This window comes from Megalops cyprinoides, chromosome 1 (genome assembly GCF_013368585.1).
Source record: "Megalops cyprinoides isolate fMegCyp1 chromosome 1, fMegCyp1.pri, whole genome shotgun sequence".
Lineage (NCBI taxonomy): Eukaryota > Metazoa > Chordata > Actinopteri > Elopiformes > Megalopidae > Megalops > Megalops cyprinoides.
Window position 1 is genome coordinate 1,302,501 of NC_050583.1, and position 12,500 is coordinate 1,315,000.

Genomic DNA, 12,500 nt, shown 5'->3' on the forward strand with positions numbered 1-12,500 from the left:
ACTGTCCATAACTGAATCATATCTATCCCATTGCTGGCTGATCTGCTGATAAGTGTGCTGTTTTGAATTGTGTAGCTTTAAAGGATGGCTTGTTGTCTCTGATAAGCATAGATCATGCATACAGACACATCTCCATCCCTCCATATTTCATCTCTTTGACAAGCTGAGCTCTGAAGTCATCCTTTCCAGCTACGCCTACACTGCACCAGCACATCCTGTGGAAAGGTTTTACCCAGACACAGGGTACTGAGCTGGGCAGCTATTCACCAGGCGTCTGAGAGTTACTCCCGAGTCCTGCTAAAAGCACTTTTATGAGTAAATAAAAGCTTCCTACTCCTTGTCTCAGCGGACAGTAGGACCATTTCCTCTGAGTAGATCTCAGGTGGCTTTTCAAACAAACAGCAGTGACGCCAGTTCCCGATTCCTCCTGAGGATAAATGGGAGAAATCACACACGTGCCGGTCCGCAGTGAAGGCTGTGACATCTCCTTTCACACACGTGCCAGTCCGCAGTGAAGGCTGTGACATCTCCTTTCACACACGTGCCAGTCCGCAGTGAAGGCTGTGACATCTCCTTTCACACACGTGCCAGTCCGCAGTGAAGGCTGTGACATCTCCTTTCACACACGTGCCAGTCCGCAGTGAAGGCTGTGACATCTCCTTTCACACACGTGCCAGTCCGCAGTGAAGGCTGTGACATCTCCTCTTCCAGCTGCCCAGCTCCTGCCAGCACAACACTGCCCACCATCTCAGGAAGTGACGCTCCCAGTTATTCCGCATATCTAACAAACGATGCCGGTGAGTAATGGCTCAGTAATGCCTGGGCAACCGGCTTGTAATAGCTGGTTAACAGCTGAGTGATGGCGGAGTAACAGGCAAGTAACAGGTAAGTAAAAGGTGAGTAACGGCAGAGTAACAGACGAGTAACGGGCGAATAAGAGGTGAGTAACAGGTGAGTAACCGGCAGATGTGTCCCAGCCCTTTGCTTACCGCCCCTGTGAGCAGCTCCAGGCCAGTGAAGTGGGCAGCGTCGGGGGGGCAGGGAGGGGGGTGCACCGCTTGCGGGATGACCAGGAAGACCCCGTTGAGGAGGAGGAGGAAGACGTTGAAGAGCAGGAGCGTCTTGAGGAAGAGGAAGTAGGAGAGCACGCCGGTGCCGAAGCGGCCGCTCACCCTCTTTAGCGCCACCTGCCACAGCTGCAGGGAGTGCAGGAAGGAGAGCCAGCTGTACCAGCTCTGTCGCACAGCCTGCAGACACACCGAGAGCGCGAGAGCGTCAGTCGCTACGCTCTTACGCCGCGCTGCGTTACACACACACACACACACGCACTGTGACTCGCTGCGAGTGCCTTCTGCCTGGCATGCAACAGACGGCACTGAAATCACATCTAAGATCCCACTCAATGCCAGAGCGTGAGAGAAGGGAGCCGCCGAAAGCTTCACAACGCTACTGTAATTCGCTCATAAACAGTCTGCACTCTAATCTCTGAGGCACAGATGAGAGAACAGCCCACAGAGCAGAATTCCAGGTCATTTTTCTCTTTTCAAGTGTGTTTTCTACACAGCGCCCACAGGTGTGTTGCATTGCACTGCTTGGCAATGCATGCTGGGAACTCACAATGATGATGTAATACTTGAGGCGGCTGCAGCAGGGCATCCTGCCGCTGGACGAGGCGGCCCTCTCCTTCAGGTTACACGCCCGCTTCCTGGAGGGGAGGCAGGGACACAGCCGTCATTTCCCGCTCACCGTGGAGGAGGGCACTCTGGGGCGGGGCAGGGTGTGGCCGGGGGCAGGGTGGGGTGGGGCCTGGGGCGGGGCAGGCCGTGGCCGGGGCCTACCTGAGCTCACTCTTCTCGGCCACACTGAGGGGCATTCCTCGTAGCATGCGCACGCGGTCGCTGATGGACAGGTTCTGCAGGTTGTTCACCAGCTGGTCCCTCTTACTCTCTGAAAAACACACACACACACACACACACACACACACACATACACACATACACACATACACACATACACACACATACACACACATACACACACATACACACATACACACACACACACACATACACACATACATACACACACACACACACACACACACACACACATACACACATACACACATACACACATACACACACATACACACACATACACACATACACACATACACACATACACACATACACACACACATAGGTTCCACCACTGTGGGCTCTCAGATATTCTCAGTAAATAACAGCATGAATCTGGGCCACAGGACTCTCTCTCTCTGCCTCTCTCTCTCCCTCCTTCTCTCTCTCTCCTTCCCTCTCTCTCTCTCTCCCTCTCCCTCTCCCTCTCCCTCTCCCTCTCCCTCCCCCTCTCTCTCTCTCTCCCTCTCTCTCTGCCCTCACAGTGGTGCAGCACTGATACTCACCCTCTCCTCCACAGTCTGCCTCTATGCCAAAACCACGGATACTGGGGCGGGCGGAGCGGGAGAAGTCCCGGATGGAGGGGCGGGTCTGCCGGCGCCGGCGCAGCTGCATGGTGCGGTTATAGTACTGAGAGATGATGGCCCCCCGACTCCGCCCTGGGCGGGGGGGGGGGGGGGGTGGGGGGGTCGGGGCAGAGGGGGAGAGAGGTGTGTGTGTGTGAGAGAGAGGAAGACATCCCAGACATCTTTATCAAACCCTATTTCAGCCAAGCTTTCTCTCATGACTGAAATGGTCTGGCTTGAGACAAACTGTTACCTACATCCTGTGGTTCTCACATCTACAGGCACAGCCATGTCTGTACGCACACACATATATATGTCCCCCGCGGGGCTCACCGATGGTGCGGCTGGGCATGCAGGACAGTACTCGCAGTGTGTCAGAGGACCAGCGCTCCTCGATGAGCGGGTCAGTCTGCCCGCTGTCCTCGGGCTCCAGCGCCCCCTGCTGTCCGCGCCACGCCCACTCCGGCTGGACCAGGCGTGTCAGGTGATCTGAGAAAGAGACCATACAAAAACACACTGTTACTGACTGCTGTTAACATGTTTCGGTAGAGGGGAATGTTACATTGTTCTTTATATTTTATTTTTAAATATAACACAAATGTAGCTGCTATTTAAAATAAAAATAGCTGTTATTTTTTCTCATTTTTTTCTGATTATTCTTTTCCCTTTCTGCTGTCCTGTTTCACCCTGACTGTGGCGGGGGGCGGGGGGTGGGGGGCTTGTACACTCATGTCTGAAATGCCTTGGTGAAACTGGCTAACTCCTGCCACGCTAACAATTACAGCTTTAAGCCTTCAAATCCTGGAGGGGGGTTAGGGGGAGGGAGAGAGAAAGAGAGACACAGAGAAAGAAAAACAGAGAGAGAGAGAGACACAGAGAGAGAGAGAGAGAGAGAGAGAGAGAGAGAGAGAGGGAGAGGGGGGGAGAGAGACAGACAGGTTGAGACAGAAAAAGAGAAAGAGGGAGAAAGAGGGGGAGAGAGAGAGAAAGGGAGAGAGACAGACAGGGTGAGAGGGAGGGAGGCAGCACGCAGGGTTACTTGTTTCAGCTGATGATGCTTCAGACAGCACACTGCATTCCACGGCACTCCTTAGAACAAGTCGCCACAGCACGACTGACAGAAGGTAACTCACAGCCAGATCAGCCTCAGGTCCCAAAAGCACCCCCCCGGCCGCGTACCTCGCCCCTCGTCTGCCAGGTCCTCCATCTCCACACCCCCGTCCTCCTCCACCAGACTGTGGCTCTGCTCCTCGATCAGCCGGCTGAAGGAGCTGTGCACCACCTCCTCATCCATCGGACTCCTGCCGGGACACGGAGAACAGGAATCACCATGCTGTCATGGGGAGGGAGAGAGAGGGAAAGGGGGAGAGGGGGAGGGAGAGAGAGGGGGAGAGGGAGAGGGAGGGCGAGAGAGAGGGGGAGAGGGGGAGAGAGAGAGGGAGAAGGAGGGAGAGAGAGAGAGAGGGGGGAGAGGGAGAGGGAGGGAGAGAGAGAGGGGGAGAGAGAGAGGGAGAGAGGGGGAGAGAGAGGGAGAGAGGGGGAGAGAGAGAGGGAGAGGGAAAAAGGAGAAAGGGGGGGGGGAAGACAGCGAGAGATGGAGAAAGAGAGAGAGAGAGGGAGAGGACTACTGCTCTAACCACTGCTCCATATGGCTATCCAGATCACTGATCCAGACAACTGTTCAACACTGACTCTAAGGAGTGTAAATTCTATTGTTCTATATTATAATACACATTTAGAGCACACAATAGCAGTGACCTGTTCCAATTCCATAATCTTTTAATTAAACATTATAAAACATATGTGATGTTTTAGTTGTTTTTTGGTGGAGTATATTTAATTGCTTTGGTTACTTTGGTCCTTTTAGGCACCTTTCTCCCTAGCATTCTGAATCCCAACAGATGGAAAACTTCACTGCTTCACTGCTTCACTGCTTCACTGCTTCACGGCTCCCTGTTAGACTAGAGCTTCTTTTCTGCTCTCTTTGGCGTTTCGGATGGTGTGTGTGCCGTCGGAGATCAAGCCCAGCAGGCAGGGAAAGAGCAGAGCAGAGAGAGAGAGAGAGAGAGAGGGAGAGAGCAGAGCAGAGAGAGAGAGAGAGTGTGTGTGCCGTCAGAGATCAAGCCCAGCAGGCAGGGAAAGAGCAGAGCAGAGAGGGAGAGGGAGAGAGAAAGAGAGAGAAAGAGAGAGAGAGAGAGAGAGAGAGGGAGAGAGAGAGAGAGAGGGAGGGAGAGGGGGATAGAGAGAGAGAGGAGAGAGAGAGAGAGAGAGGGAGAGAGCAGAGCAGAGAGAGAGAGTGTGTGTGCCGTCGGTCGAGTCAAAGGTCACAGGTTAGTGTGCTAGCACTTTCACGGCAACAGGAAACAAACAGGCTCAGTCCCGGACGTCTGAGGCGTGGTGGGGGGGGGGGGGTCTGCACGCAAACCGCAGCGTTTTTACAGTACATCAAAGCTGTAAGGGATTCCACCCTCTCTCCCCCCACCCTCTCTCTGATCACCCTGCACAGATCAAGCCCAGCAGGCAGGGAAAGAGCAGAGCAGAGAGAGAGAGAGAGAGAGAGAGAGAGAGAGAGAGAGAGAGGGTGGGAGAGAGGGGGAGAGAGGGGGAGAGAGTGGGAGAGAGGGGGAGAGAGAGAGAGAGAGAGAGCAGGCAGAGAAAGGTCCTACCTCATACTCAGACAGGCTGGTGCAGCTCAGGTACCAACACCACACACACACACACACACACACACACACACACACACACACACTCACGCACACACACGCAAACGCATGCACACACAACACATACACACGCGCACACACACTCATACTCACCTCCAAGGCTACTGACAGATTGCTACCTGAGACAGGAGAGGCTTACTGCATGGAGAGAGATACCAGCCCAACAGAGCAATCACTCAGGGGGGAGGGGGAGGGGACAGACGCCATGGCAACGGTGGGAGGGACTAACACAGCCGTGACTGTGATGGACAGCCACTGTATTCTTCGTTTAACAGCAGCAATCTCCTTTTGGTTTGGAAGATGTGTGAGAGTCTCCTGCGAGAGCCAGACAGGAGCAGGGCATGCCGAGGAGGAGGAGGAAGATGAAGAGTGAGAGGAACAGGGAGGAAAGTGACTCACTCCAGTGCTGCCTCCATGTGATGCTCGCTGTAATCGAAGTTTACGCTCCGAGCCATCCTTTCCTTTCAGGCCGCGTCTGTCTGTCCGTCTGTCTTTCTCCCGACAATCCTGGACGCAGCAACGACTCGGTGGTCAATCAGAGGCCCTCTCTCATCCGATTCCCTCTGACCCTCTCTCTCTTCATGATCCCTGCTACCTGCGAGAGAACGAGGGAGAGACAGAGAGGAAGAGGGAGAGAGGGAGAGAAAGGGAGAGAGAGACAGATGGAGAGAGAAAGAGAGAGGGAAAGAGGGAGGGGGAGGGAGAGAAAGGGGCAGGGAGAGAGAGAAGGAGAGAGAGTGTCACTGTGAAGTCATACCAAGCAGGTGCAATTTGAATATGTGTAAGTGTGAGAGAATGGAGACAGAGAGGGAGGTGGAGAGTTCAGACCACACCACTGAATTGACTCTAACCTACACACACCTTCTCTGTAAAGTGCTTTGAGAACCTTGACAGGCTTGTCTCTGCTGTGCGCTCATTTGAATGGTGCTACATTTAAAAGAACAAGAGAAACAGACCAGTAAGAGAAGAAAATTCTAAGGTGTTGAGAAATTTGACTATCGCCTTCTGCTGCATCCTCCTGTACTGCTGCTCCTGTGCAACGCTGTGCGGCCCTGTGCGACCCTGTGTGGCCCTGTGTGGCCCTGTGCAGCGCTGTGCGGCCCTGTGTGTCCCTGTGTGGCCCTGTGCAGCGCTGTGCGGCCCTGTGTGTCCCTGTGCAGGGCTGTGCGGCCCTGTGTGGCCCTGTGCAGCGCTGTGCGGCCCTGTGTGTCCCTGTGCAGGGCTGTGTGGCCCTGTGTGGCCCTGTACAACGCTGTGCGGCCCTGTGTGGCCCTGTACAACGCTGTGCGGCCCTGTGTGGCCCTGTACAACGCTGTGCGGCCCTGTGTGTCCCTGTGTGGCCCTGTGCAGCGCTGTGCGGCCCTGTGTGGCCCTGTACAACGCTGTGCGGCCCTGTGTGTCCCTGTGTGGCCCTGTACAATGCTGTGCGGCCCTGTGTGTCCCTGTGTGTCCCTGTGCAGCCCTGTGTGGCCCTGTACGGCCCTGTACAACGCTGTGTGGCCCTGTGTGTCCCTGTGTGGCCCTGTACAACGCTGTGTGGCCCTGTGCAGCGCTGTGCGGCCCTGTGTGTCCCTGTACAACGCTGTGCGGCCCTGTGTGTCCCTGTGTGGCCCTGTACAACGCTGTGTGGCCCTGTGCAGCGCTGTGCGGCCCTGTGTGGCCCTGTACAACGCTGTGCGGCCCTGTGTGTCCCTGTGGCCCTGTGCGGCGCTGATTCTGCAGTCAAAAATATCCTGCAGGTGCATTTTTTACTGATGTATTCTCTGGAGCATCCACAATGCGGAGTCACTGCAGTGCTGCTGACATCACCCCTGACCTCACTGCCCAACCTGCCTCTCTGAGAGGCCTGCAGTCCAAACGCCGACAGTTCAGTTCCCGGGTTTCACACCACCCCAGTGTTCACACTCTGACGGCAAACAGAAACCCGCTGAAGTGGGGTACAATCAGAAACCCGCTGAAGTGGGGTACAATCAGAAACCCGCTGAAATGGGGTACAAACAGAAACCCGCTGAAGTGGGGTACAATCAGAAACCCGCTGAAATGAGGTACAATCAGAAACCCGCTGAAGTGGGGTACAAACAGAAACCCGCTGAAATGAGGTAGAGCACCTCACATTCTGATAGTACCTGTGGAAGAACTCTCATTACACTTGTCTTTTTCCCCTCACTCAGTGTTGGTTCAATTCCCCCGTGAGGGACTGACCTTCCGAACAATGTGACTAACCAGGACTGTTTCAGGAAAAATCCTGCACTGTAAATGTGCACCAAGTAGAGTCCAACCTGCTGGACTGAAGAAGAGAGAGAGGAGAGCAGCTGTTCTTCCACACTGCGCGTGTGAGACTGTTAAACCCTGCACAAGGCAGAGACACGAGAAGAAATCCCCTGCACACAGCGCACCAACACCAGGCCAGCGAAACCACAGAGTGTCAGAGCGTCGAAGTGCAGGAGGAAGAGACTCGCTGAAGCGGGGACTTTGGGTGGAGGGCGCTTGTTTCCTGGCACAGAAACTTTCTTATGACATCACTGGCCTGTTGTCATTGGAAACCGGAGTCGTGAATGAGCCCAGTGCGCTCTCTAACTCTCCCGACAGAGAGGCGACCCCCTGCCCCCCTCCCCCACAGTCCTGGACCCCAGCCAGATTCCAGACATATCACAACCCCACACTTCAATCAAACACTCCTGTCTCTCCCACAGCACTGGGAGGGGGCACTGTGAGCTAACCTGCAGTTAGCACTAATGCATCTACGTTAGCTTTAGCATGAGCAGTGTGGGAGTCGTCTACAGGCGTCACACACTGCATGCAGTGGGGCTGTCATCCGGTCACCCGTGTGGCTCACTGTGTAACGCGGCAGACAGGTCCTAATGACAGTCACAGAGCTCGCGCCTTTCTGCTACCGTCAGTCAGTGTTTCTGACCCCTGAATGAGTCAGCCGAGAGAACCGCAGTAAAAATGTCAGCCGCCCACCCCCGCCCGGGCCCCGTGTGACTCTGACGTCTCCTGAGCGGTTGGCACCAGCCACCGTCCTTATCTGGCTCCCTGTCTGAGATCTGCTGAGAGCGGCGCTTTCAGCGGCACTCAGGGGATCATACGTGCGGAAGCGTGGACCTGCCCTGACCCTCCCTGTGGGGTGGGGTGGGGTGCTCCATTTGGGGGAAATTACCCCTTACCGTGGTCCACTGGAGGTCAGAGGTCGTTTGTAAAACTGCCAGTACTGCATTAATGGGAGAACAGACGGGGGAATACACTGTCTGGCCGCGACGGCGCGTCTGGCAGCTGTCAGAGACGGCTCACTGACAATGTGACCGATACCCGCGCATGTGTGGGCGTTCAGCAGACTGCAGTTCCTCAGAACAGCTTTCAACACCTGCGCGCATCTCAGCCGGTTGCATAATGGATACACAGACACAGGCCAGACACAAATCAGTTTCTGGCCCCGTGTAAAACAGCGAGACGGGCAGAGGGGAAAAGGGGGTGATTAAACGATCCCGGCGGTGCAGCGGGAGAAAAGCTCCACCGCTGTCCGGCAGGCCTGGCACTGACTGCTCACCAAAACCCGTAAACAAACCTAACCCTTCAAACACACGCCACCATTCTCACTCCAGAGTTAAACTTCACACAGAAACCCCTCCAATTTAAGGTGTGTAACGTCATAATGTATCATGTGCTCCACCTTTCCGGGACATACCACAGGCACCAACCTGTGGGGGTGGGGCCAGCAGACAGATCTCCCTCCTAAACTGGCAGTGGATAGGTCCATGCTGAATCACTTATTCCTCTACCCCCAGGGGACTATTCAGTCTAATCATAGCAACCCTTGGTTCTTAGGTGAGAGAGATGAAACTCAGCAAGTACAGCATTACATTTTTTGAGTATTACACATCATGACAAGTTAATACAAATGCTTAAAACAACATTACAGGTTTGTAAATTCTTTACTCAATGTGGCGGATAATACCCCACAGTGGTCAGATTCACTGAGCCCACCCCCTACATCACCCATTGGTTTCTTGTGTCCTGTCACAGCTCTTTGATTGGGCAGTCAGGGTCAGGCGGAGGGGTCCTGCCAGCATTCTCAGCTGACTGACAGCTGGAAGAAGCTCAGAGTAAATGAGACCCTCCTGCCGCTGGTATCTCACTGTCCACAGACCTCAGAAAGTGACAGTGCAGCCGTTCTCTCCTCCTTTGCTTCTCCGCAATCTGTTCACCGACTGCAGGAGTGACCTGAGAGCTCACAAAATTATCCACCACATACCCGGGTTTCAGAGCGGCACAGTGAATTTGGTTTGCTTGTCCCCTCGTGCTTCTGTGTGCATTTAACGATCACATGACCCCTAAATGTTGCCACTGCAAACCTGCACTGAGCCTAGGAGCATTTGCAAGGTCTCTCCCAGTCTGTGCAGCAAACAGCTGATCCTGTAGGCAACAGCAGGACAGAGTTAGCTTAGCAGGGGGGGGGGTCTAACAGCCCACAGCAACTGCTGCAATTACAGAAACATTTACAGCAGGGGAAGAGAATCACTGCGCCAGACAGCAAATCACCACACCACACAAAACACTGTGCAATGTTTTTTCTATTAGCTGTTTCAAAATAATCTCAAATTAATAGGGTTGATACATGCAAAAATACTTTACACTTGCATTTAGCTTGTAAAACGCTGAGTAGTTTAACAGCGGACAAATTTACGAGCTACAGTAAATCGTTGGTGTAGGGTGCGTAGACCTATGGGTGTGCAACACGAATCGAATGCAAAAGGAAAGAAAATGTTCATGAGAACAACGGATGGTTCACTGTAATTATGTGTAAATGAAATCAGGGAAGAACTCCGCGCCGGAGACCTGCCAGCAGAATGGGGGAGGGTCTGAGCCAACACTCAGGCTTTTGTGTGGGACGGCTCCAACAATGGCACTGTCTCCCCACGCACCGACAGAGCACACAACAGACACCCTCACCCACCTCGCTCAAAAATGAAAAGACACGATCCCCGGGTCGGTTTAACGTTAGCTGTCCTGCACAAGCCGAAGTCTAAAGATTTCGCGAATTTTTGAGTTATGCAATTAGCGAGCTGACGCGCGTTGCCCCCGGCGCACCGGTAACGCGAGCGCCTGCCTGTAACGACACCGCCCGCGGCCGCTCCCCCCGCTCAGCGCGCTGACACGCGTCTCTCTGAGCACAACGACTGCCGTTACACTTCGGGAGACAGACGGCCGAATAACACTGGGCTTTGTGCGCTTATTGTGTGAATCTTTATTTTCCGTCGTGATTTCAGAACTGTTCTCTCGAGATCTTAACGTGGAAACTTGACAGACTGGTTCTTTCGAGACTTCATCCGAAACAAGATACAATAACAACAGCACGCATTCCGAGAGAGGTGCAATAACTCACCCGGGTCGGTGTCTGACAGCTGTCCCCAGTCCGGTACAGTCGCGGCGCAGACCCGATCATTTCGGGCGCAAACCAACGCCGGGATTAGGGGTAATCGCGGGATACGAGCAGCGACATCGCGATCTGCTCCACGACAAACACCAACACAATCCCCCGAGTACGTTTCAAAAGTGCTAACAGCCTTTATACTTTCACAAACATTCACTTGCTTTTCCAATGACTTTTAAAACCGTGCCGTTCCTGTACACATGGGTGCCCCGAGCCTCCCTCAAAAAAAGTTTCCAGAAAGTGGTACGATCCTATTCATCGAACTTTTCAGCGTTTTCGCAGACATTTGAACGGTCGCTGTGAGATTTTCTTTATCTTCAGGAGGGGAGGAAACGGAGCGTCATATAGGCAGGCAGCGCCCACTGGCACGGCGTGAACCTGTTTTGGCATCTAACTCCTTATCTATTCTAACTTGTATCGCTACGGTTCGCAACAGCTGTAAATCCAACGGGTCAATTGCTTGAGGAATCGTATCCTGTACTGCTTAAGTAGCTATATATAGGCGCTAACAGTAGCAACAAACTGCCTACGTTCCCCTCTATCCCTTACATATACATAGACTGAATAATGCAGCTTCTCTGAATTCTGTCCAAGTGACTATCTAGGAAGAGGAATTAGTGCAAACAATTCATACAAGATTTTCAAATATGATTTCTTTTTTTAACCACGACGGAAATATACCTTAGACCGTCCAGTTAGGCAATCTCCGCCATCGATGCAGATGAGAATATCACATTAACATGAAACCGTATTATAGTCGGAATAGTTTTGAGAAGTTATAATATTTAACTGGGTCACGGTAAAAACGACGTAAGGTTACAGTCTCTTGCTGAAATGAATCGCACACGCTAGCTCTCAGATTAAATGGATTTTATCGTCAGGAAGTTGGAAGTGTGTAAACTCACGGTAGGTCCATACAGTCGCGTAGAGTATGGAGAGCATAACCTGTACAACCCTGACGCAAGTCCTGTCTACCTCATATTTCTGATATGAAAGTCTCCACGCATATTTATATCGTTACCACTTCAAAATCAACTAGTAAACAGTAAAGTACGATTTGCAATGTAGGGTATATCGGTGTAAATAGTATTCGTATTACCTGCATGAAGTATCGCTTGACGCAGTTCAGGCAAATCTGTTTTGTTCCTCTGTCTAATCTCAAAAAATGACCAACACACCTGGGCGCACCTTGAGCCAGAAGAACTCTGGGATATGTAGTCTTTTTCCCCCGATGGATCGAAGTATTTTGCGGAGACACATAAGCCTTTTATGTTAAAATAACTTGTTGATATGATGTAAATTTAAACCGTTGCTGTTGTTATTATTTTATAGCATTAGCAATTAAACCAACAACATTCCTCTAAGAATGACTGTAACCGACACACCTCATTATATATATATATATATATATATAAAAAAAAACTAGGAAACGTCACTTGCTCAGATTGCAAAATTTTCCAAGCATATTACAGAGGCACACGCGGTAATCGCGTTGCTGTGAACACATGCCCGGGAGAAGTGTAAATGTAACAGGAAGTAAGACCGTTATGCAAGTCCTCACTTGGCCCCAGCTGGGCCCCAGTAGTATCAATGTTTTAGAATAGTATTTTACAAATTTCAGGCGCTTTGCGGATCACGTTGCAAATCAAAGTCAAATAGAAAGGAAGCTTTTGTGGGCTGGGTTTTGGCGCTAGTTAGAGGCAATGGATGGGGGTATTTTAAAAGGTTGGATTCGTTCAGTATAATTAGACCGTCATATTGATTTACATGGCCAGAATAAGAATAAACTTCTCTCTTCTTGAAAACCAGGGGTAGTCACCATCTCCGCTTATGGTGGTTATGTTCATATTCAATTTATGCGATG

The 12,500-nt window shown here is 52.2% G+C and overlaps 1 protein-coding gene across 5 annotated transcripts in view; it reads right to left on the reverse strand.

The window, feature by feature from the left end:
* tmc6b (transmembrane channel-like 6b) overlaps positions 1-12,500 on the reverse strand; it is a 26,643-nt gene that overhangs the window by 10,417 nt on the left and 3,726 nt on the right. For 2 of the 5 annotated variants that reach the window (XM_036551977.1, XM_036551987.1), the window contains exons 1-8: positions 11,736-11,801; positions 5,605-5,800; positions 3,662-3,783; positions 2,816-2,971; positions 2,423-2,575; positions 1,839-1,947; positions 1,618-1,705; positions 990-1,247 (exon numbers count right to left, since the gene is read on the reverse strand). In XM_036551977.1, the coding sequence (XP_036407870.1) occupies positions 990-1,247; positions 1,618-1,705; positions 1,839-1,947; positions 2,423-2,575; positions 2,816-2,971; positions 3,662-3,783; positions 5,605-5,660 (942 nt within the window). In that variant the 5' untranslated portion in view covers positions 5,661-5,800; positions 11,736-11,801. Of the gene's footprint in view, positions 1-989; positions 1,248-1,617; positions 1,706-1,838; positions 1,948-2,422; positions 2,576-2,815; positions 2,972-3,661; positions 3,784-5,604; positions 5,801-10,588; positions 10,653-11,735; positions 11,802-12,500 lie in introns of those variants that run through there. The other 3 variants (XM_036551984.1, XM_036551986.1, XM_036551985.1) reach the window with 3 other exon arrangements.